This window comes from Callospermophilus lateralis, chromosome 7 (genome assembly GCF_048772815.1).
Source record: "Callospermophilus lateralis isolate mCalLat2 chromosome 7, mCalLat2.hap1, whole genome shotgun sequence".
NCBI lineage: Eukaryota > Metazoa > Chordata > Mammalia > Rodentia > Sciuridae > Callospermophilus > Callospermophilus lateralis.
Window position 1 is genome coordinate 117,707,961 of NC_135311.1, and position 21,570 is coordinate 117,729,530.

At 44.1% G+C, this 21,570-nt stretch overlaps 1 protein-coding gene and 1 pseudogene across 2 annotated transcripts in view; one reads left to right on the forward strand and one right to left on the reverse strand.

Annotated features, from left to right (window-relative positions):
- Oscp1 (organic solute carrier partner 1) overlaps positions 1 to 17,118 on the forward strand; it is a 33,335-nt gene extending 16,217 nt beyond the window's left edge. The window contains exons 3-11 of one of the 2 annotated variants that reach the window (XR_013091930.1): positions 2 to 169; positions 642 to 722; positions 10,060 to 10,163; positions 10,799 to 10,927; positions 11,951 to 12,020; positions 13,944 to 14,083; positions 14,979 to 15,042; positions 15,283 to 15,519; positions 16,825 to 17,118. Coding sequence is in view for 1 of the 2 variants with exons in the window: in XM_076862956.1 (XP_076719071.1) it covers positions 2 to 169; positions 642 to 722; positions 10,060 to 10,163; positions 10,799 to 10,927; positions 11,951 to 12,020; positions 13,944 to 14,083; positions 14,979 to 15,042; positions 15,283 to 15,399 (873 nt within the window). In the remaining variant the exon portion in view is untranslated. Of the gene's footprint in view, position 1; positions 170 to 641; positions 723 to 10,059; positions 10,164 to 10,798; positions 10,928 to 11,950; positions 12,021 to 13,943; positions 14,084 to 14,978; positions 15,043 to 15,282; positions 16,230 to 16,824 lie in introns of those variants that run through there. The other variant, XM_076862956.1, reaches the window with a different exon arrangement.
- LOC143403093 (ferritin heavy chain pseudogene) lies at positions 3,328 to 5,160 on the reverse strand (annotated as a pseudogene).
- Positions 17,119 to 21,570: the final 4,452 nt, after the last annotated feature.

Sequence of the window (21,570 nt, forward strand, 5' to 3'; positions counted from 1 at the left end):
GCTCTATGACCTGATGACTATGGCTTTCAAATATCAAGTATTGCTGTGTCCACGTCCCAAGGATGTGCTGCTGGTCACTTTCAATCATTTAGATGCCATCAAGGGATTCATCCAAGACTCCCCAACCATCCTGAACCAAGTGGATGAGACTTTCCGGCAGCTGACAGATGTAAGAGTACCACCAGTTTATCACCTCTCAGCCCCCAAACTTGTCCTCACTCCTCTGTAAGAGAGAACAGGGTGAGGAATGACAAAGGCAGCTACCCTTCTAGAACATTCCAAAAATCTTTAAGTATCCATTTTGTTAATACAGTAGGCATTATCCTCTTATGCCCTCCACTGTCACCTTCATGAGTGGAAAAGCAGCAGTACAGAGCGTAGCCATTTCTAACTTTCCTGAAAGGGAGTTGGTTTCATTTTGCTAAACCTTGGGGAGCAAGCTCTCTAGGCGTGGAAAATGGGGGAGACAAAATGTATCGCTGCTCTGCTGTGGTATAATAGGGCTTTTCCACTGGGGAGGAAGGGTGCTGGCACTCCTGCTGCCCCTCTCCTTGCTTATCTATCTCCCATCCCTGGGCACCCCCACCCTCACCTGTCCACAGGTGAAAGTGAAGCACCCCTTTCTGTTTTGCCTTTGGCAGGCGTACGGGTCTCTCTCTGCTGGGGAGTTCCAACTGATCCGTCAGACACTCCTCATCTTCTTCCAGGACCTGCACATCAGAGTAAGTGAGTGGGCAGCAGGGACTCTGCAGCTCTAACCTTGGGAAACATGGGTCATCAGGGCAGACGAGGGTGGAGACTTTGCCCAGTGAGTGATGTCCATCATGGTTTGAATCCATGATAATACACATTCTGATAATCTGATAATACACAATCTAATAAGACAGTTTTTAAATGGACCAAGGAAAGGCAGACATAGTATATGCAGACAGATTATATGCAGTATAAGGCAAACATAGTGGCACATGCAGGCTATAATCCCAGCAACTCGAAAGGATGAGGCAGGAGGATTTTTGCAAGTTCAAGGCCAGCCTCAGCAACTTCGCAAGACCTTGTTAAAAAGTAAACATAAAAATATACAAACATACATATATGAAGGGCTGGGTTTGTGGCTCAACAGTAGAGTGTTTACCTAGCATGGTGCTGGGTTCGATCCTCAGCACCACATAAAAATAAATAAATAAAATAAAGGTATTGTGTCTACCTACAATTAAAAATATTTTAAAAAACATGGATATAAATTAAATAAAACTTTAAAAATAAAATAAAATGATAGAGTAGTAGTAGAGCATCCCTAAGTTCAATCCCCAGTACTGCCAAAAAAGGACCAAGGAAGACAATGATGCTACCATTCTTTCCCAGTTATGAGTTTTTTCTAAATACATTTTGGTGCCAGGCATGGTGGTGCACACTTGTAATCCCAGTGACAGGAGGCTAAAGCAAAGGGATTGCAAATCACTAGGCAACTTAGTGAAATCCGCCTCAAAATAAAAATTAGAAAAGGGCTCAGGATGTAGTTCAGTGGCAGAGTGTCCCTTTGTTCAGTCTCCAATACTGAAAGAAAGAAAGAAAGAAAGAAAGAAAGAAAGAAAGGAAGGAAGGAAGAAGGGAGGGAGGGAGTGGGGAGGGAGGGAGGGAAAAAGGAAGGAGGGAGGGAGGGAAGGAAGGGAGGAAGGGAGGGAGGGAGGAAGGAAGGAAGGAAGGAAGGAAGGAAGGAAGGAAGGAAGGAAGGAAGGAAGGAAGGAAGGAAGGAAGATGGTTTTGTCTCTTGCTTCTCTAGAGGAAGTTGCTCTCAAAGCCTCAGTTTCAGCCTGACCTCAGTTCCAGAGTTCTATCCACCCTTATCATCCTCAACTTCTTCAGCACCACACACTGTCAAAAGGTTCCCTCCCATCCCAGGATACCACACCCTCCCTGCACTTCCATGCTCCTCCTCATCCTGGCCTTCCCTTCCCTTGCCCATCTCAAGGCTTCTCACTCCTTCCTTTCTCCCTACCTCTCTCCACTCCTGCCTCCTTCTGCCTCTGTCCACCCTCTGCTTTTTAGGCATCTCCCACCCCACTTTGTCTACCACCTCCTTAGTCTGTGACTTCGAGACTAACCTCTATTCTACCCTTGCCCAACACTGCCCCCAGGCTCACAGCTCCACCTGCTTGTAAGTAACTCTCCGTAAGGATGCTCCCCCCACCCCCCCACCCCCCCCACCCCCACAGGTGAACAACTCAAGGTCTTTCCTAAATTCACGTCTGCAGTTCAAATGCTGTCCCAACTTTCAGCTTTTTTTTTTTTAAGGGCACCATTACCCCACTCCCTTGGCTCAGAAGCGGAGTGCCACCTTTGATTCCCCTTCCCTAATCTTCATCCAGTTGTTCTAAGGTTCATAGAGTCTGCCCTTCCACAGCCACATCCTCCTTTCCATCCCTGCTGCCCCAGCCTAGCTCAGATTCTCATACTTCCTGCTAGCTACTGCCTCCTAGCTCATTCTCCCTCCTCCTGCAGACAGTTCTATATCTTAACTTTCAAAAGCAAAGGGATCGCAAATTCTGAGTTTGTAAATTTGTGGCCCATCTTTCCTGAACCTGATTTTGTTCTTTTCCATAATTTAGGAAATGAGATGAGAAAGATGGTGTGATTGGCAGAATAAGCCCAGGCTTTGGAATTAGACTTTTTTTTTTTTCTTTTCTTGGTGCTGGGGATTGAACCCAGAGACATTCTGCCACTGAATTACATCCCAGCTCTATTTATTTTTTATTTTGAGACTGGGTCTCAATAAGTTGCCCAGGTTTGAACTCAAACTGTGATCCTCCACCTCCTGAATAGCTGGGATTATAGGCAAGTATCACCATGCCTAGATGGAGTTAGATACACCACTGGCACTAGCTCCATGATCTCAGGCAAATTATTTCACTTGAAGCTTAGTTAATTCATCTGAAAAAATGGAAATTACACTAGCCAATTTAGTTTGTTAGGAGGATTAACTGAAGCAACATATGTAATATGCGTGTATTTGCTGATGATGCACAAATGGTGTAACGTGTTTCTGGAAGGTTATACAAGAAACCAGTCACAGTGGTTGCCTCTTGGGAGTAAGGAACTGGAAGGAGGACAGGAGTAGCAAAGAGACTTACTTTCTTTTCATCATATATACCCTTCTGAACCTTTTGAATTTCACACCTGTGCATGTATAATATATTCACAAAATGAAATTTAAAAAAAGAAGAAGAAGAAATAGAGTATGTTTACTGCCTTATTATATTTCCCTTCTATGGACCAGGAAAGACAAATACATTTCAACTCTGCTGCCAATTTTATTTTTAACCCTCATAAATAATTTTTTTGGGGGGTACCAAATTTCTTTATTTGAAGGAATGGTACAAATTACAGAACATAAGTGGATGTTTTGGTACAACTTATAGAAAAAGTAAAGGTAACCCCAATACGCATGCACTGCCTTGGTGACCAGGGAAGTCACTTGCACGGCTATGGGAAAGTCAGGCTGAGGTTTGGCTCTCCTTATCACTGTCTCCCAGGGTGTGCTTGTCAAAGAGATACTCTGCCATGCCCGATTCTGGGGCTCCCATCTTGCGCAAGTTGGTTACACGGTCACCCAATTCTTTGATGGATTTCACCTGCTCATTCAGGTAATGAGTCTCAATGAAGTACACAAGTGGGGGTCATTTTTGTCAGTGGCCAGTTTGTGCAGTTCCAGAAGTGACTGGCTCACACTTTTCTCCAAGTGCAAAGCACATTCCATTGCATTGAGCCCACTCTCCCAGTCATCACGGTCTGGTTTCTTGATATCCTGAAGGAAGATTCGGCCACCTCCTTGGTTCTGCAGCTTCATCAAGTTCTCAGCATGTTCCCTCTCCTCATGAGATTGGTGAAGAAAATCTTTGGCAAAGTTCTTCAAAGCCACATCATCGCGGTGGAAGTAGTAAGACAGGGACAGGTAGACATAGGAGGCGTGGAGCTCCAGGTTGATCTGGCGGTTGATGGCGGCCTGGAGTCCTGGTGGTAGTTCTGGCGCACCTGCCAGGGGGACGTGGTAGCCACGGCGGAGGCCTGGGGCGGTCCGAGGGCGCTGTGAAGAGGTGGCCAAGGGCTGCTGGCTCTGAGCCTCGGCCGGGGTGGGGGTCGAGCGCCGGTTCTGGTCAAGCACCGTTGAAGCAGGAAACCGCGGCGACTCTCGGCGAAGAACGAGAGTCTTCCTCATAAATAATTTTGATGTATTTGCTATGGATGGAGTAATAACATCAATATAAATTAAGACTCTACTAGTCATCGATTAAGACAAAAAAAATTAAAGCTAAAGAAGATTAAGTTTCACATCAAATTTAAAATCAATTTTAAAATATTGAAAATTTCACATAGTATTGCTCTCAAGACCATGCATATTTTGGCATATTTTATGGATCACAATAATACAAACAGCTGTATTGATTTCTCAATTCTGACAAGATAAAATTCATAATAGTGAAAAGACTTACCCAATAACAATTTTATAGCAAAATCATTAAAATGCATTAAACCACAAAATATATTAAGCTTTAATTGTTAAATGGATGGGCAATGAAACATCAGAATTGTTGCAAGAAAAATAGGAATCACATGTCTTGGTAATATTCTGCCACTGATCTGTAACATCTGGGCTGGTTTTTCATGTTTGGTTTTTAATGGTATTTCTGCTCAGCTGCTATTTGTGATTGCCTATACAGATTTTCTGTTTTCAAAATGGTTTTTAGATTTGAAAGCAAAACAACTAAATCAGGAAAATAGCTCTGCTCTAATAGCTCCCTGCTTATTAACCACAGCAAACACAAAACTTCCTATTCAATATCTAAGCTTTCTGTGATATCACCAAGTAACATGAAATGCACTTAACATGCCCAAGCCCTGACCCGTGTACCAGAGCCGGAATAGAGATGCACTATACCAGTTCCACTTGGAATCCTCAATAGTTATTTACTCTCAATTCTTGATCCCCTGAAGGCTAGGCTCCACCGACCTCTGGCCCACTCCCCTGCCCTCATTCCTATTCCCGCATCCTTCCATCATGGACTTCCTTTCTGTCCTGTCCATTGTTTCCACTGTTGGAAAACATCTTTCCATCTTAGGCTCTCCACAGAATAAGAAGAGACTGTACCTACGTCTGCACTCCATTATCCATGCTCCTTAGGAATATTTCATCCCTGGAAAACAATCTAGTAAATATATATTGATGGCCTACTATGTGCCAGGCACTGTTTTAATTATTTGAGATTCACAAATTGGAAATATCAAGTCCCTGCCTTGAAGAGGTTCTATGCTAGGAGGAAGAGACTGGGAAGACAAATATGATATGTTCTTGTACGAGAGCTTTTAGGAAGATGATAATATTCGGTAAAGTTATAAAAGGCAACGGGGATGTTGTTGTATTAGACCAGCACTGTCCAATAGAACTCTCTGGATGATGGAAAGGCTCCATATTTGTGCCATCCAATATGATAACAACTTGCCAGATGTGGCTCTTGAGCACTTGGAATAGGGACTAAGAAACTGAATTAATTAATTTGTTTGTTTGTTTGTTTTGTAGTACTAGAAATTGAACCAGGGCCACCCCATGCTAGGCAAGTACTCTACCACTGAGCCAAGTCCCCAGCCCTTAGTTTAAATTTAAATAGCCACACTTAACTAGTAACTACTGCTTTGGAACAGCCCTTCTTTAAATGATAGAGTTACAGTCAAGGACAGCCATAAATCAGTAATTTTCTCATACTGCAACAGTGATTCAGCCAAGGAAGAAATCAGGAAAACTGTCCCAGTCACAGTAACCTCAAAAATAAAATAAAATAAAATACTTGGGAATTAATCTAATGTGGAGGTAAAAGAGTTCTTCAATGAAAACCATAGTACACTGAAGAAGGAGATTGAAGAAGACTTTAGACAACGGAAAGACTGCCCATGTTTTTAGATAGGCAGACTCAATATTGTCAAAATGGCTGTATTACCAAAAGCAGTATGTAGATCTAATGCAATCCCCATCAAAATACCAATGACATTCTTCAGAGAATTAGAAAAAAAAAAATTCTTAAATTCATTTGGAAGAATAAAAGACCCAGAATAGCCAAAGCAATATTTGCTTAAGCAAGAAAAGTGAAGCAGGAGAGAGCCCAATACCTACTCTGAAATTACAGTACAGGCTGTAGTAACAAAAACAGCATGGCATTGGCATCAAAATACACATGAAGACCAGTGGGAAGGAACAGAGACAAATCCACATACCTACAGCTGTCTGATATTTGACAAAGGTGCCAAAAATATATTTTGAAGAAAAGACAGCCTTTTTAACAAATGATGCTGAGAAAACTGGGTAGCTCTATGTAGAAAAACGAAACTAGACCCCTGTCTCTCACCCTTCCCAAAACTCAAATTGAAATGGATCAAAGACTTAGGAATTAGAGCAGAAACTTTACAAGTACTAGAAGAAAACATAGGATCAATACTCTCATATAGGTGCTGGCACTGACTTCCTTAACAAGACCTCCAAAGCACAAGAAGTAAAACCAAGAATCAATAAGTGGTATGTCATCAAACTAAAAAGCTTTGCACAGCAAAGGAAATTATTATAAGTGTGAAGCGAGAGCCTACAAAATGGGATAAAATCTTGGCCAGCTACTCCTCCAGTAGGGGATTAAAATCCAGAATATACAGAGAACTGTATATTAAAAAACTTAACACCCAATCAATAAATGGGCAAAAGAACTAAATGGAAACTTCTCAAAAAAAAAAAAAAAGAAACATAAATGGCCAATGAATATATGAAAAAATGTTCAACATCTCTAGCAATCAGGGAGATGCAAATTAAAGCTGCACTAAGATTCCACCTCACTCCAGTCAGAATGGGCAATGATCAAGAATACGAACAACAATAAATGCTGGCGAGATTGCGGGGAGAAAGGTACACTTGTGCAGTGTTGGTGGGACTGCAGACTAGTACAACCACTCTGGAAAGCAGTATGGAAGTTCCTCAAAAAACTAGGGATAGAACCACCCTATGACCCAGCTGTCTCAGTTCTCACCATTTTCCTAGAACATCTAAAATTGGCATACTAGAGTGACACAGCCACATCAATGTTTATAGCAGTATAATTCACAATAGCAAAATTATGGAATCAACCCAGATGCCCATTAATAGACAAATGAAAAAATTATGGTACACACACACACACACACACACACACACGGGAGTTCTACTCAGCCATAAAAAAAGGAATGTAATTATGACATTTGCCAGTAAATGGATAGAAATGGAGAATATCATGCTAAGTGAAATAAGCCAAACTCATACACTCAAAGTTCGGATGTTGGGTTGGGGTGGTGGCTCAGCAGTAGAGCACTCACCTAGCACGTGCAGGGCCCTGTGTTGATCCTCAGCACCACAGAAAAATGAATGAATGGACTAAAGGCATTGTGTCCAACAACAACTAAAAAATAAATATTTTGGGGCCAGGGATGTGGCTCAAGTGGTAGCGTGCTCACCTGGCATGCATGCGGCCCGGGTTCGATCCTCAGCACCACATACAAACAAAGATGTTGTGTCCACCAGAAACTAAACAATAAATATTTAAAAATAAATAAATAAATAAATAAATAATTTTAAAAAAGAAAAAAGTCAAATGTTTTCTCTCATGTGTGGAAGCTAGAGTTAAATAAAGGAAGGGAGGAGGGAAGAATAGACAACATAAAGAACCTATCAAATGTAAATTAATGAATGAGTGAAAGGAAGTCTAATAGAGGAAGAAGGATGGGAGGAGGGAGGATGGGAGGGAAAAAGAAGGATCATGAATTGAAATTGATTTCCACACATGAATGAGTTTGTAGGGATGAACTCACACTGCGTATAACTATAAAGCTCTAATAAAATAAAAAGGAGGGAGAGTGTTTAAAACAAAGGACACCCTAGACAGGAGGCATGGCTCAGTCAGGCACTGAGGCATGTGACTGCCTGGCATAGGAGGGGAGAGGTACAAGCAATTGAGTGTGGGGAACCCAGGATCCGGGAAATGGCTGCTCAGAGGGACAGGCCAGCTGCACCAGACTTAAGAAGGCCAACAAGAGTAGAGGGTCTCTTTCACAGCAGAATGGAGACTGGATTAAAACAGGAAGACAGAAGGCAAGGACACCCAGTAGGAAGCTCCTGCTATGGCAGCAGGGGATGGCAGAGGTCTGCAGTGGGGAGCAGTCATGGGATAGAGAGGAGGGGTCCCATTGAAGGGATGGTTGTTCGATTGACAGGGCATGGCTCCTGCTTGGATCAGGCAGGGTGATGGGAGGGGGGGACTCAGCTTGCTGACTGGGTGATTGGGTGGTGTCATTTGCTGAATTCCAGAGGACCAGCTTGGGGAAGACAAAGGTGAGTCTTTTCCTGAGCAGCGTGAATCTGGGGTGCATTTAGTGGAATCTTCAGGAGGACATGTCTACTGGGCAAGAATGGGTGAGTCTGGTGTCCAACAAAAAGAGGCCAAAAGGAAGCTTGAGGTGCAGAGGCCATCAACACAGAGGTGCCCTGGAGTTTAAGGGAGGATGAGAGCACTAGGGAAAGAAAGGGACTGCGAGCCCCACCTCCAGCTAACGCCTGCAGAGGGGCTGGCGGGCAGACAGACAGTCCAGTGGTCCTGTGCAGCCGGACGGATTCTCAGGTCAAGCCCCCAGCCCCCAGGCCCTGCTTTTTATACATTATCTGGCTTAACTGTCACACTAACCCATTGATTAGGCTCTGTCATTACTCCCAGTTTACCCAAAAGAAAACACATATGCAGAAAGATCATGTCACTTACAAAAGAAAACAAGAGCAGGGAGGAGGGTGTAGAGCACATGCTTTTATCATGTGGGAGGCCCTGAGTTCAACCCCAGCTTGGAAAAAAGGAAGGCAGGGGCTGGGTTGTAGCTCAGTGGTAGAGCGCTTGCCTGGCACATGTGAGGCACTGGGTTTGATCCTCAGCACCACATAAAATAGAATAAGTAAAATTAAAGGTATTGTGTCCATCTACATCTAAAAATATTTTTAAAAGCGGGGGGGGGGGACCTCAGAGCCAAGAAAGCCCACGGATATTTGAGCCCAGACAGTCTAGTATCAGTGTGTCAAACTGCTAGTCTACATATCTCTGCACCATGCATTTCAATGCCTTGCACGCAACAGAGGCTTATTCTTGATATTACTAATAGAAACTTGCGGAACTGTAGAATTGGAAGGGATCTTCAAGTTTATCTCATTTTACAGATGAGAAAGCCAAGACCCAGTAAAACTGATGAACTGCTGCAATCTTTATTGGGGTTTAAAGTGTGACTGGGCAGAACCTCAACACAGAATAACAAACAGGGAGTGGGAATGCATAATGTGTTTTCGGCCATGTGAAAGACCTGGGTGCACCCTGCTCTGGCCTCCACTGCTAGGCAGGCCAACATGTGGGTAGGAGCTCAGGGTCCAGTCAGAAACTGGAAAGGCGGACTCCGCAGCTCTGCCCTTTATGAGCGAGCTCTCTCAACCTTGGAGTGCCAGTTCCTCCTCTATAAAATGGTGATATGAGGTTCTTATAACACAAGGCTGGCAGCTTCACGGAAAGTGAGCAGGGAACCAAGTGAGCAGGGTGTGGAATTTGGAGTCAGCCTTGGTTTTGAATCCCAGCCCTGCCTCTTGTGCTCTCTTTGGGCAGGTCACTTCACTCTGAACCTCAGCTCCCTCATCGTCAAAATGGGGTAACATGGGCTGGGATTGTGGCTCAGTGGCAGAGCACTTGCCTCACACATATGAGGCACTGAGTTCAATCCTCAGCACCACGTAAAAATAAATAAGTAAAATAAAGGTACTATGTCCATAAAAACAATGGGGTAACATGACTTACCTGGAAGGTTTACTATATGGTTCAAAGACCACTATAATTGTGCATGTTATTTATATGAGATCTTAGTGCTATAATCTCACAAGGTAACATCCCCAAACCATTACACACTTTTCCTCCTCAAATGTTTATGTTTATGAAAACATATTCATAAAAATGACACTAAACATATTTTTTCCAGGTGTCCATATTTCTAAAGGACAGAGTTCAAAATTCTAATGGTCGCTTTGTGTTGCCAGTGTCTGGACCTGTTCCCTGGGGAACTGAAGTTCCTGGACTCATCAGGTGAATCCTCATAGTAATTATCCAACAGCTCTAGAGATGCCAAGAACCAGAATGTGGGCTCCACACAGGATGTGACACTGCCCAGCCCTCAGGTTCTGCTTGTCCTGCCCTTCCTTCAACAAAGCTTAGCTATTAATGAGGTCAGGCCAGGTACCGTGGTACATGCCTGTAATTCCAACAACTCAGGAGGCTGAGGCAGGATGATTGCAAGTTAGAGGCCAGCCTCAGCTACTTAGCAAGACTCTGTCTCAAAATAAAAAATAAAAAGGACTGGGGCTGGAATTCAGTGGTAGAGCACCCCTGGGCTCAATGCCCAGTATCAAATAAAAGGTTGGGATCTAATCCCAGCTTTCCTCCTTAGCAGAAGAGCTTGTGACAAGGCACCCAATTCCCCAGGATTCATTTCCTCATCTTAAATGGGTGCTATGACGATAAATAAGATAATCATTCCCTAAAGTGTTTACATAGCACTTGGCACATAATATATGTTCAATCAATATGATTGCTACTATATTATGTATCTTTTTCTTGAAGAAGTGTATAAATATTATTTGTTCTATTGTTCAAAGAATAAGGAAGCCTGCAGGACTACCCAGCTTGGAGAATATTCCATCATGTCAAACTTTGTATTTCAGAATGTTCAACAACAAAGGGGAAGAAGTGAAGAAGACAGAATTCAAGCATGGTGGAAACTACGTCTCTGCACCCAAAGAAGGTTCTTTTGAACTTTATGGAGACCGAGTCTTGAAACTGGGAACTAACATGTAAGCAAGTTCTCCCTTCCTAAATGAACGCCAAAGGAGGTCACTTAAAAAACCTACCTGACTTCTGCTATGAAAATCCCTGCTGACAACTGGGGTACTTTCCCTAGATAAGTGCATGCAGGGCCCTGGCTTTTCCTAAGGCCATTCACAAGTATAAGGCAATCAACAGGCCAAAAAGGCATTTAAATAGTCATAGAAGAGCCAAGCCAAAGGCTCCCTTCCTGTGAAAATCTAGAAACACACAGTCTTCATGTAATGTTATATGTCCTTTTTTAAAAAAAATATTTTTTTAGTTGTAGATGGACACAATACCTTTATTTTATTTGTTTTATTTTTTCTTATGTGGTGCTGGGGATCGAGCCCAGTGCTTCATGCATGCCAGGATGCACTCTACCACTGAGCCACAACCCCAGCCCCATGTCTTTTTTTTTTTTTCACCAAGGATTGAACTTAGTCACTGAGCCACATCCCCAGCCCTTTATTTTATTTTATTTAGAGACAGAGTCTCACTAAGTTGCTTAGGGCCTCTCTAAATTGCTAAGACTGGCTTTGAACTTGAGGTCCTCCTGCATCATCCTCCTGAGCCACTGGGATTACACTGCACCCAGTGCTACATGTCTTCAGTGATACTAAAGAAAGCATTTCCATCCTGTTCCCCAGCATTTTTCTCTGGAACAAAGTGAAATCTGAGTGGCTAGCACAAGGTTGTATTCTGTACTCATAGCACCTTTATGAACGACATTTAATGTTTCAAAATAAAACTTATGTCTAGGGAGACTGACTCAGGAGGATCTCAAGTTCAAAGCCAGCCTCAACAATTTAGTGAGGACCTAAGCAACTCTGTCTCAAAATAAAAAATAAAAAAGTCTAGAGATGTAGCTCAGTGGTAGGGCACCCCTGAGTTCAATCCCCAGTAACAAATAAATAAATCAATAAAAATAAAAGCTGTGAACTGTATTTCCAAGTTAGAAGGAAGTCAGTGAAAAGGGACTAGGTAACATCACCATTTTCTGTTGACACCAGGTACAGTGTAAACCGGACTGTGGAGACCCATATGTCTGCAGCATCAAAAAACTTAACCTCACAGACACAGGTGAGCTTCTGCCTCCCTCCCTTACCCTCACTGCTTCTTTCTAGGTACATAAGTCAGCATGAGGAAAAAGGTGGGAACTCTAGATTTTAAAACAAGCCAATATTTCCCTCATTGTTTGCAGTCTTTTCCATTCAGCCTTACAAGCACACAGGTTTTTAATTGTAGCTGTTCACGGAGCCTTCCAGTGATCTGACTAATTAGGTAATTTTAGGCTTGGTTCAACCACCATGATTAAGCAGGAACCACCCACCAGGACATGTGAAATAGCATTGTACCAGTGTCACGGGGTCCGCGGTTGCGGAGTCCAGCACTAGTATGTATGGTAATCATTAAAACATCCCTTTTCAGTGTTTCTCTATATGATGATGTGGTAGCTAAGTTCAAATGGGGGTTTTGTTTCTCTGAATTCCATCTTTACAAATTTTGTCAAACTGGATACCAGTTAGCTAGAGGACAAATCATGGAATAGTCAATTTTAAGCGAACATTTATTGAACTGCCTCTGTGGGCTGAGGACCCAGGGATATAATAAGCTAACATCAGCCAGGCAAAGCAGCACAGGAGGCTGAGACAGGAAAATCGAGAGTTCAAAGCCAGCCTCAGCAAAAGTGAGGCACTAAGCAACTCAGTGAGACCCTGTCTCTAAATAAAATACAAAATAGGGCTGGGGAATGTGGCTCAGTGGTTGAGTGCCCCTGAGTTCAATCCCTGGTACTGCACCCCTACCAAAAAAAAAGACCTGATATCAATGTGGTCCCATCCTGAGGGAGCTCATAGTTTAGTTCCCTGGGAAAGACAGCAATGGGAACAAATAACTATAATGAGGTGGAAAATGAGCTTGCTGGGTATTCTGTGTCAGAAGAACATAGGTTCTGTCCAGCACGGTGGGGGACAGGGGACAAGGATCAAGATGGCTTCTCAGGGGCTAGGGTTGTGGCTCAGTGGTAGAGTGCTCGCCTACCATGCATGAGGCACTGGGTTCCATCCTCAGCAACCCATGAAAATAAAATAAAGGTATTATGTTCACCTACAACTAAAAATAAAAATTAAAAATTAAAAAAGAAGGCTTCTCAGAGGAGATGATATTGAAGTGGGGCTCCAAAGTGGGTAAAATGCTGAACTGCAAAGGAGGAGAAATGGTCATGCAGCTGGAGGTGACAGGAGGAGCAGCAGCACAGAGAAAGGAAAAAGCATCCTGTGTGGGGAAGCAGGGAGCCAGCGGTCTCCACATGGCTAGATCACAGCAGTCCTGAGCAGGAAGCAGACTGCACCAGACAGGAGCAGTGGGCCTGATTAGGGAGGGTATTAAATAAGTTGGTTTTGTTCTTTAAACAGGAATCAAAACAGGGCTTTGAACTTCAAAGACCCCTTTTTTCTCTCTATCTCTTTTTCAATCAAGTGCTACATGAGACAAGATCTGTGTTTTAGATAACTGGATTAGAGATTGCCAAGAGTCAGGTAGGAGAGCTGAAGTGGGGTAAGGACGGTGAGGTGGGGAATGGCCTCGAGGGTGTCTTCCTAACTCTCACCACCAGAGGGCAGTATAGGAGCTCCTCAGGAATGGTGCCCTTGAAACTGGAGACTTGAGCTACTTGTGATGCTGAGGGAAGTAGGTTGACATTAAGAGGAAGCAGTGTTCTTCTCTCCTCCAAGGAGGAAGGTAGTCTGAGGAGAAGTGTAGATCCGTGGGAACTTCCGCTCATCTTGAAAGAATGAAAATATCTGGCTTGCTGCATTGTTAGATTCCCTCTATTGCTGACATGGATTAATTTTCTTTTGGTTAAGTCTGCTTTTATGCTTTTAGTTGGATCCAGGAATAAAGTGTTTTTTTAATTATTTTATAATACCTCCACGGGTCTTTGGGGCCTTAGCAGGAAATGTGATCACCTTTGTATGGTTACAAATCATGCAATTGTTTCTGCAGGAAAACATCACTCCAAACCCTCTTGCTAAAGAAGAGCTGAATTTCCTGGCCAGGCTGATGGGAGGGATGGAGATTAAGAAACCCAGCGGCCCAGAGCCAGGATTCCGGTTGAATCTCTTTACCACTGATGAAGAGGAGGAGTATGTTTTAAACCTGTTCTTTAAAGATATATAAAAATCCTAGGTGTGATAAGAACCTAAACATGACAATTACAAACCAATGACATATAAATACAGATATAGAGATCACAAATGAAATACCAACAAATTCAAAACCGAGCTACAGACACCCCCTGCTAGGACTAAATGGTCTGAACCTTCTGGAATATTCAGGGAAAAAAAAAAAAGAGTGCTAATGTTTTACTTACCAGAGCATGGCTGATCAAGAAATATCAGAAGTCAAAATGATTATACTAAGAAAAGTTTGTTACGAAACTAGAGAGAAGTTTAATGTCTTTGAGATTTGACAGCCTCACCCAAACCAACACAGTAGTAATTTGCCAAGATTTGTGCAGTGTTTCAGTTGACAAAGCACTTTTACATTTCGAATCTCATGTGAGACGGAGGCTGCCTTCTACTTCCCTAGTCACTGAAATAACTTCTTTCATTTACTTCTGTGTGACAGGCACTCTGGTAAGTGTTGGGGACACCAAGCTGAAGGGCAAAACCTAGAGCCTTTCCTCAGAACACTCCCAGCCTAATGGGAAAAATGAAGAAGTGCTTAAGTCATTTCAGTGCCATGTCATGACTTGAGGACCCAGTGACTGTTTTGGCACCAGTGGATTAAAGGGGTTGGAGTTTGCCAAGCAGAGGGAGAGGGAAAACATTCTTGGCAGAGTTTAGAGTGGGCAGCAGCTCAAAGACATAAAAGGACTTTCTGGGGGTGAGGAGGTTGGTTGGAGATAAGGGTGGAAAGGTGAAGACAAATGGTGGAAGGCAGAGAAAAAATAGTTTGCCAAATTATCAAGAGTCAGCTCACAATGCTAGCAGGAAGATCGCTCTGACCTTGGACTCTTTTCTTTACCATCCCATCTAGACATGCAGCACAATCCAGGCCAGAAGAGTTAACCTACGACATTATCAACATACAAGCTATACAGGTGAGTACAGGGGATTTCACAGGGAAGATTCTTATTCTCCTCCTCATCTTTAATAACCTTGAACTTCAAAGACTCCTTTTTTCTCTCTAATCAGACTGTAACTAAAGTCCCTATTCTAACAAACAAGTGGGCAATTAAAGTGCATACCAATGGTGAGACTAAGAATCCAATACCCACTGCCCAAAGAGGCAGCCCTGCCCACACACCCTCTTCCTCCCTCTCACCTCCTTTCTCTAATAGGACCAGCAACAAAAGGAAGAGCTGGCTCGGATTATGGGGGAGTTTGAGATCAAAGAGCAGCCAAGGCAGAGCTCCAGCAAGGGGGATGATCTGCTCGCCATGATGGATGAGTTATAGCCGTGCTGACCGGGGAGGGCTGCCTGATAAAGTCCCCTGGCAAAGAAGGCTCCAGGATCCAAAATGATGCTGCTAGTTTTCCACTAAAGAAGGCTGTTACCTCTGGTTCCTGTTCATGAAGTAAAGGACTCTGCAGGTCTCCCCCAGAGAGCACACCCTCTCCTGAAGGCATATGCATACACGTGTCTTCAGCAAAATATATTATGCCTTTGAAACCATATTTTTCCCATTTATCCCTAACTCCTGGCAATCATGCAAAGCATCCTGGGCCAGACATTGAGCCCCAGAGTCAGTAAGGGATCACTCCCATGATCATTTTCAGGTTTATGACTTCACCTTTCCTTTGGGAACCGACATCTCACTGATGGTTATAAGTCATACAACAAAAACATCAGCATTTTCTGGAGTGTATTCTGCCTTTTTGTATATGGGCTGAAATAAGAGGAAAAGGCAGTTGCCTCAATCCATGGGGCCCAGTTTAGACAGCCTTCCTCATCCGGCTCACTAGGAACTGTTACCTCCAAGGCAGGGTGAGCCAGGCCATGGAAGTCACCCTCAGCCAGGCCCCAAGCAGGGCACCTGGGGCATCTGTGCTTCTCTGCACATCTGCCTGTGCACGTGGCTTTGTCCCATTTGGAGTTGTGCACCAAGAGGGTGTTTGCCTGTCAGCGTCATTCTGTACTCCTTACCCCCAGAGGCTGCCTCAGCCTCATAGTGTGCTTGCCTTCTAAAGACATCAGCCTGGTGTGCAGTGACGTCTGTCTCCTCTGTTCACTATCAGTCACTAGGCAGAGCCTCGGGTTGGGTGCACAGGAAGCACATGTGGTGTGCCACTTTTCTTTGGGACCCACAGAGCAACTTCCCTTGGGACCCTCATGAACGATCTCGGGTCCAGCCTCGATGTTCCAGGAGGGAGCAGCAGCCCTGCACCACGCTCCCTCCTGGGACTAGGGAACAGCGGGTCCAGAGCCAGGCAATATCAGGGGCCTTTCATTCCTATGGAAGAGATTTCCAGATTGGCAGAGGGTAGTACAGAAACTAAAATGATTTGGGCATTGCCTAACACAGAGCCAACTTCAGGGATTGCTGTGGCCCCCACACCCTGGGAAAAATGGGGACAAACTTAGTTCTGAAATGTGAGGGCAGGGAAGCTGCCCCTCAATTGGCCCAAGGCATAGGGTTTGGATACAGAAAGATAAATACAGGGGACAGGGGATACCAGGGCACTTAACCACTGAGCCTCATCCCCAGCCACCCCCTTTTTTTAGTTGTCAATGGATATTTATTTATTTATTTATTTATTTATATGTGGTGCTAAGAATCGAACCCAGTGCCTCACACATGCCAGGCAAGAGCTCTACCACTGAGCCACAACCCCAGCCCCATCCCAAGTCCTTTTAATTTTTGTTTTTTATTTTGAGACAGGACCTCGCTAAGTTGCTGAAGCTGACTTTGAACTTGCAATCCTCCTGCCTAGGCCTCCCAAGCTGCTGGGATTACAGGCATTCACTGCCACCATGCCGGCCACCAAATAAATTTAAATCACTTCCCACCCATTAAAGTTACACTTCTTTATCTATAAAGATATTACCTCTCCCACCCCCTGAAATAGTTCTGTTGGGAGGAGAAGCCTCCCTTGCTGTAACACCCATGCTGCACATGTTCCTAGTGCCTTCTGATTAATCTCGTTGAAGCAGTCTGGCCTGACTGGATGACAGGTGAAAGGAAAAGTTCTGTCCTGTACTGAGCCTGGCTCTCTCCATGCTGCCACATTGGGAACCTCACTGTCTGCTCTGAGCACATCCTGGGCCTTGGAGGTGGGCCACGAGCTGCCCAGAAGCAGCAGCCTCCTCCCTCCGCCTACCCCAGAGTGCTGGTGATTTCAAATGCATCCATCCTCTCACTAAATAAACAAGATACAGATCTCTGGTGAGGCAGATCTGTGATGAGGCAATCTTTGAGTTTCATGTCTCTAGACTTGCACAAATATTGAGAAAAACAAGTTTATTTGCATGGTGGTTCAGGGCAACCATGGAAAGCATGAGAGTCAGGAGGAGGTAAGAAGAAAGAAGACAGGGCTGGGGTGTAGCTCAGGGGTGCAGGGCCCGGCTTCCATCCCAGTACTTCAAAGAACCAAACCAAAACCAAACAAAAACGTGGGTAAGTACTAACAACACACGGGTGTTCACTGAAACTCAGGCCAGTGGGGTGTAAGGGTCTTATGCAACAGTGCCCAGTATACTCTTTGGTCAAAATCAGGACACAGCACTCTGGGTCCATCCCCATCCCTCCCTCACATTCACCATGTCATCTTGGGTCAGTTATCCTTATGGAGCCTCAGTCCCCTCAGCCACCAGAAAGAAAAAGACCTAGTTCAATGGCTCCAATCCAGCTGGCCAGGTGAGTTAGTGTGTCTACAGAGTCCAAGCCCTGCCCCTGTGGGGACCTGGGAGTTCAAACTTCCTTTCAGCTCTTCTGCGACTATAACCTCTTACCAACTAAGTTACAAACTGTTCCACTCTTGTCCTTAGAGGGTTAGAAGGCCCTGGAAACCTGTGAGGCAAAGTTGTAGAAAAGCCCAAGGACCTGAGTGGCTCCCAAAGAAAGTAGTAATAAAAACAGAGTGAAGGAGGTAGTATGTCAAATTGAGTCCACACTCAGCCAACCTCTTTTAGCCAGGGATAGTGGCCCACACCTATAGCCCAGTGACTCTCAAGGCTGAGCCAGGGGATCACAATTTCCAGGCCAGGTTGGGAAACCTAGCAAGACCCTGTCTCAAAAAGTAAAAAAGGCTGTAGCTCAGTAGTGAAACACCCCTGGGCTCAATCCTCAGTACTGGGGGGAAATTAAAGGTAAAATTCACTTTTTTCCTTAGATATTTATCCTGATAAGACAGAAACAGATTTTAGCATGACAACCAGATCCCAGAGGTGCCAGCTCTACATAGATCAAATGCCCTCAGTCACATGCCTCTGCTCTATGGCCATCTGCTTCATCACTCTGGTTTATGTCTCATATAACGTCACACTGTTCAAGCCACAAGAAGCCATAGAAAGACAAATGCAAATTTTAGGAAAAAAAAATATATATACTTAGCATAACACCTAATCTTAAAAACTTAAAATCTGAAAACTAATGCAAACTTGACCTGCCCCTTCCTCCCTTTAAATTTGTCCTGGCAAACTCCTTCTCAGAAGCTACTTTCCTGGATAGCCAACAAGGGGGAGTTACAGGAAGGGACTAGAATAGGAAAACCCCTCCACAGCAGGCTTTCCCAGCATAGCTTGAGATTGGACATGGAGGAAATTCTCAGATCCTGACTCTGCTTTTCAAGTGAGACGGCAGGATACAGTCCAGCGGCCATGGAAATTAGTTTGGATTCTTTGGCTGCCTTAACACTCCCCACCGTTGCCACCTCCATACTCCCATACACCCTGGATTCTTCTGGTTTCCGGCCAGTGGTGCCTCTGATGAAAAAATAACATTTCCTGACAGATGTGATTCCAGTTTGCATGGCCCAGCCACTAACAGTCCCAGCAGAGCAGGGGCCAGAACCCAGAACTCACATGTGCAGATCATTCTGCCCTTTACCCCTGCAAGCCTCCCTGACTTCCCCCTACGCCCCAAAATGTCAAGGCCAGCAGGTTTTCTGGGGGAAGCCATGCTATGGGCTAAGGATATTAAACACAGGTTTTCTGGATTCCTGAACACTCCTCAGTTAAAGCTTCAATGGATAAGGAGATAATTCCTGTTTTATATGCTCTCATCTCCTCCTCCTGTCCAAACTGCTCCCACCACACCCTTGGCCTCTGCTTCTCCATGGAGGCTTCTCTCCACCCTCGCTTATCTGGCTGCTCACCTGTTCCTCTCCAGCACTCACATGCCTGCTGCCGCACCTGCACTCCCTCCTGGATCCCTCCCACTCTGTCTGCGCAGACCCCATCCCCATCCCACCTGGCTTTCTGAATGCTCTTCACCTTGCTATATACTTTTCTTCCTAAAACTCTCTCACCCTTTGGCTCTTGTGGTCCTAACCATATTGCTTTCTGGCCACACCTCCTCTCTCTCCCTCAGTGCCTTCTGATTGAGGGCTGTCTTATGTGTTAAAGAGTGTGAGCCACCATTTGAGAAAGTGGCAGAATGAAGGCTTGGGGTGGGGCTCAGTGGTACAGCATGTGCTTAGCAGGCATGAGGCCTCCAGCCCAATCCCCAGCACCAAAAAAGTAAATGAAAATTAAAAAGTGTCAAAATATCCACATCCATATTCAAAAGATCCTTATTTCACCTCTGGCCTTTTCCATTCCTTACCCTTAGCTCTGGCTCTCACTCCATTTCTCACTCTGTTCTTTATTCTCATCCTTTTGCTGATGCTAGAGTTTATGACCCCTACAATGCTTAGTTTCCAATCTTCTGTGAAATAGTTTTGTATCACTTTTCCTTTTCTTTTTCTTTTTTTAATTTCTTTTTGTACTAGAGATTGAACCCAGGGGTGCTAAACCACTGAACCACATCCCAGCCCTTTTTACTGTTTGAGACAGGGACTCACTGAGTTGCTTAGGGCCTCACTAAGTTGCTAAGGCTGGCCTCAAAGGCTGTCTCAGCCTCCCAAGTTGCTGGGAGTACATGCAGTCGCCACCTTGCCGGCCCTTATATCACTTTCACGGCTGCCTTTACCTTTGATGGTTACCTCTGCTCTCACCCGTGCTGCATGCCTGCTTCTCTGATGCTCCACAACCCCTGGCTCTTCAGTGTCTAAGCTAAAGTCATGTTTATTTTGCTTTGTTTTCAAAAAGCATAAAAGAATCCTGATGCAGTGGCATATACCTACAGGCCAGCCCCAAACTTGCAATCCTCCTGTCTCAGTCTCCTGAATACCTGGGATTACAGAAGAAACTTTTCAAATTAAATATAATACAAAAATCTCAACTGGCAAAGGAGCAAGTGGCAGGTCATTGGAGTGGATCAGGCCAAGGTCCGGGGCATCCATAAGACATTGCAGAGGGAAGTTGGGCCCTGTGGGTCAATTAGAGCAGGTGACCTGGGGAGACCACCCTAATTCTCAGGAATCTGTGGCCCTCTGCAATTAGAAACAGAACTGCATACAACTCATCTAAAGGGAACAGAGAAATCTAAGATTCCTGACATGAACTCATTCAAGTGGCCCAACCTAGTCAAGATTTTCAGTTAGAAAAAAAATAAAACCAATTCTATCTATTTAAATAGAAAAGAAATTTACTGACAGGGCATCAGGCAACTCAAAGAATTGTCAGGAAGACTAGAGATCCATCAGAAAATGGCCAGGAAGGAACCAAGAAGGGCAGGCAGCAAGGGAAGGACTTCAGTACCAGCACCAGGAAGGAGGCACTCCATGACGTAATCACCAGGACAGGGCAGAAACAGATCCTGCTGACTTGTGTCACTTGTTCCAGATTTAAAATTTGATATTGCCCCAGTTCAGTCATAAGCCCACATCATAGCTAATAAGGATCAAAACAGTATCTGGCCTTTAAATCATCTATTGTGAGTCAGGCACAGTGGTGAATGCCTGTAATTCCAGCAACTCAGAAGGTGGAGGCAGGAGAATCCCAAGTTCAAGGCCAGCATGAGCAATTCATCAAGACCCTGTCTCAAAATAAAACGGGCTGGGAATGTAGCTCAGTGATAGAGCACTTGCCAGAATGTGTGAGGCCCTGGATTCAATTCCCCAGTCCCAGTACTGTAGGATAAAAAGGGCAGGGGGGAGAGTGATAGGTTTAATGAATAAGAATTTCATAAGTAATCTTTGCCAAAGAAGTTAGTGGAGTGTTGGAAATACAAGGTGGATTATAGTGAGTTGGATAATTGGTGTAAGAAAGTGGAAGCCCTTGGTACACAGCAGCAGTTTGCAAATTTTTCAGTCTCAGAATCCTTCATAATCACTATAAATACCTATAAGTTTTTGTTTATATAGGTTATTAATATTTTTCTTAGAAGTTAAAGTATCAATTTAAAATAATAAAATCATTAGCATGAGTTCATTTTTTAAAAATAACTATTTTCCAAAAGAAAAAAAAAATTGTTGAGATGAGTGACTTCTGTATTTTTGCAAGTGTCATTAATATCTGTCATAATAAGACAAATGGATTTTCCTACCTGCTTCTGAATTCAATCCTTCGTGATAAGTTATTTTGG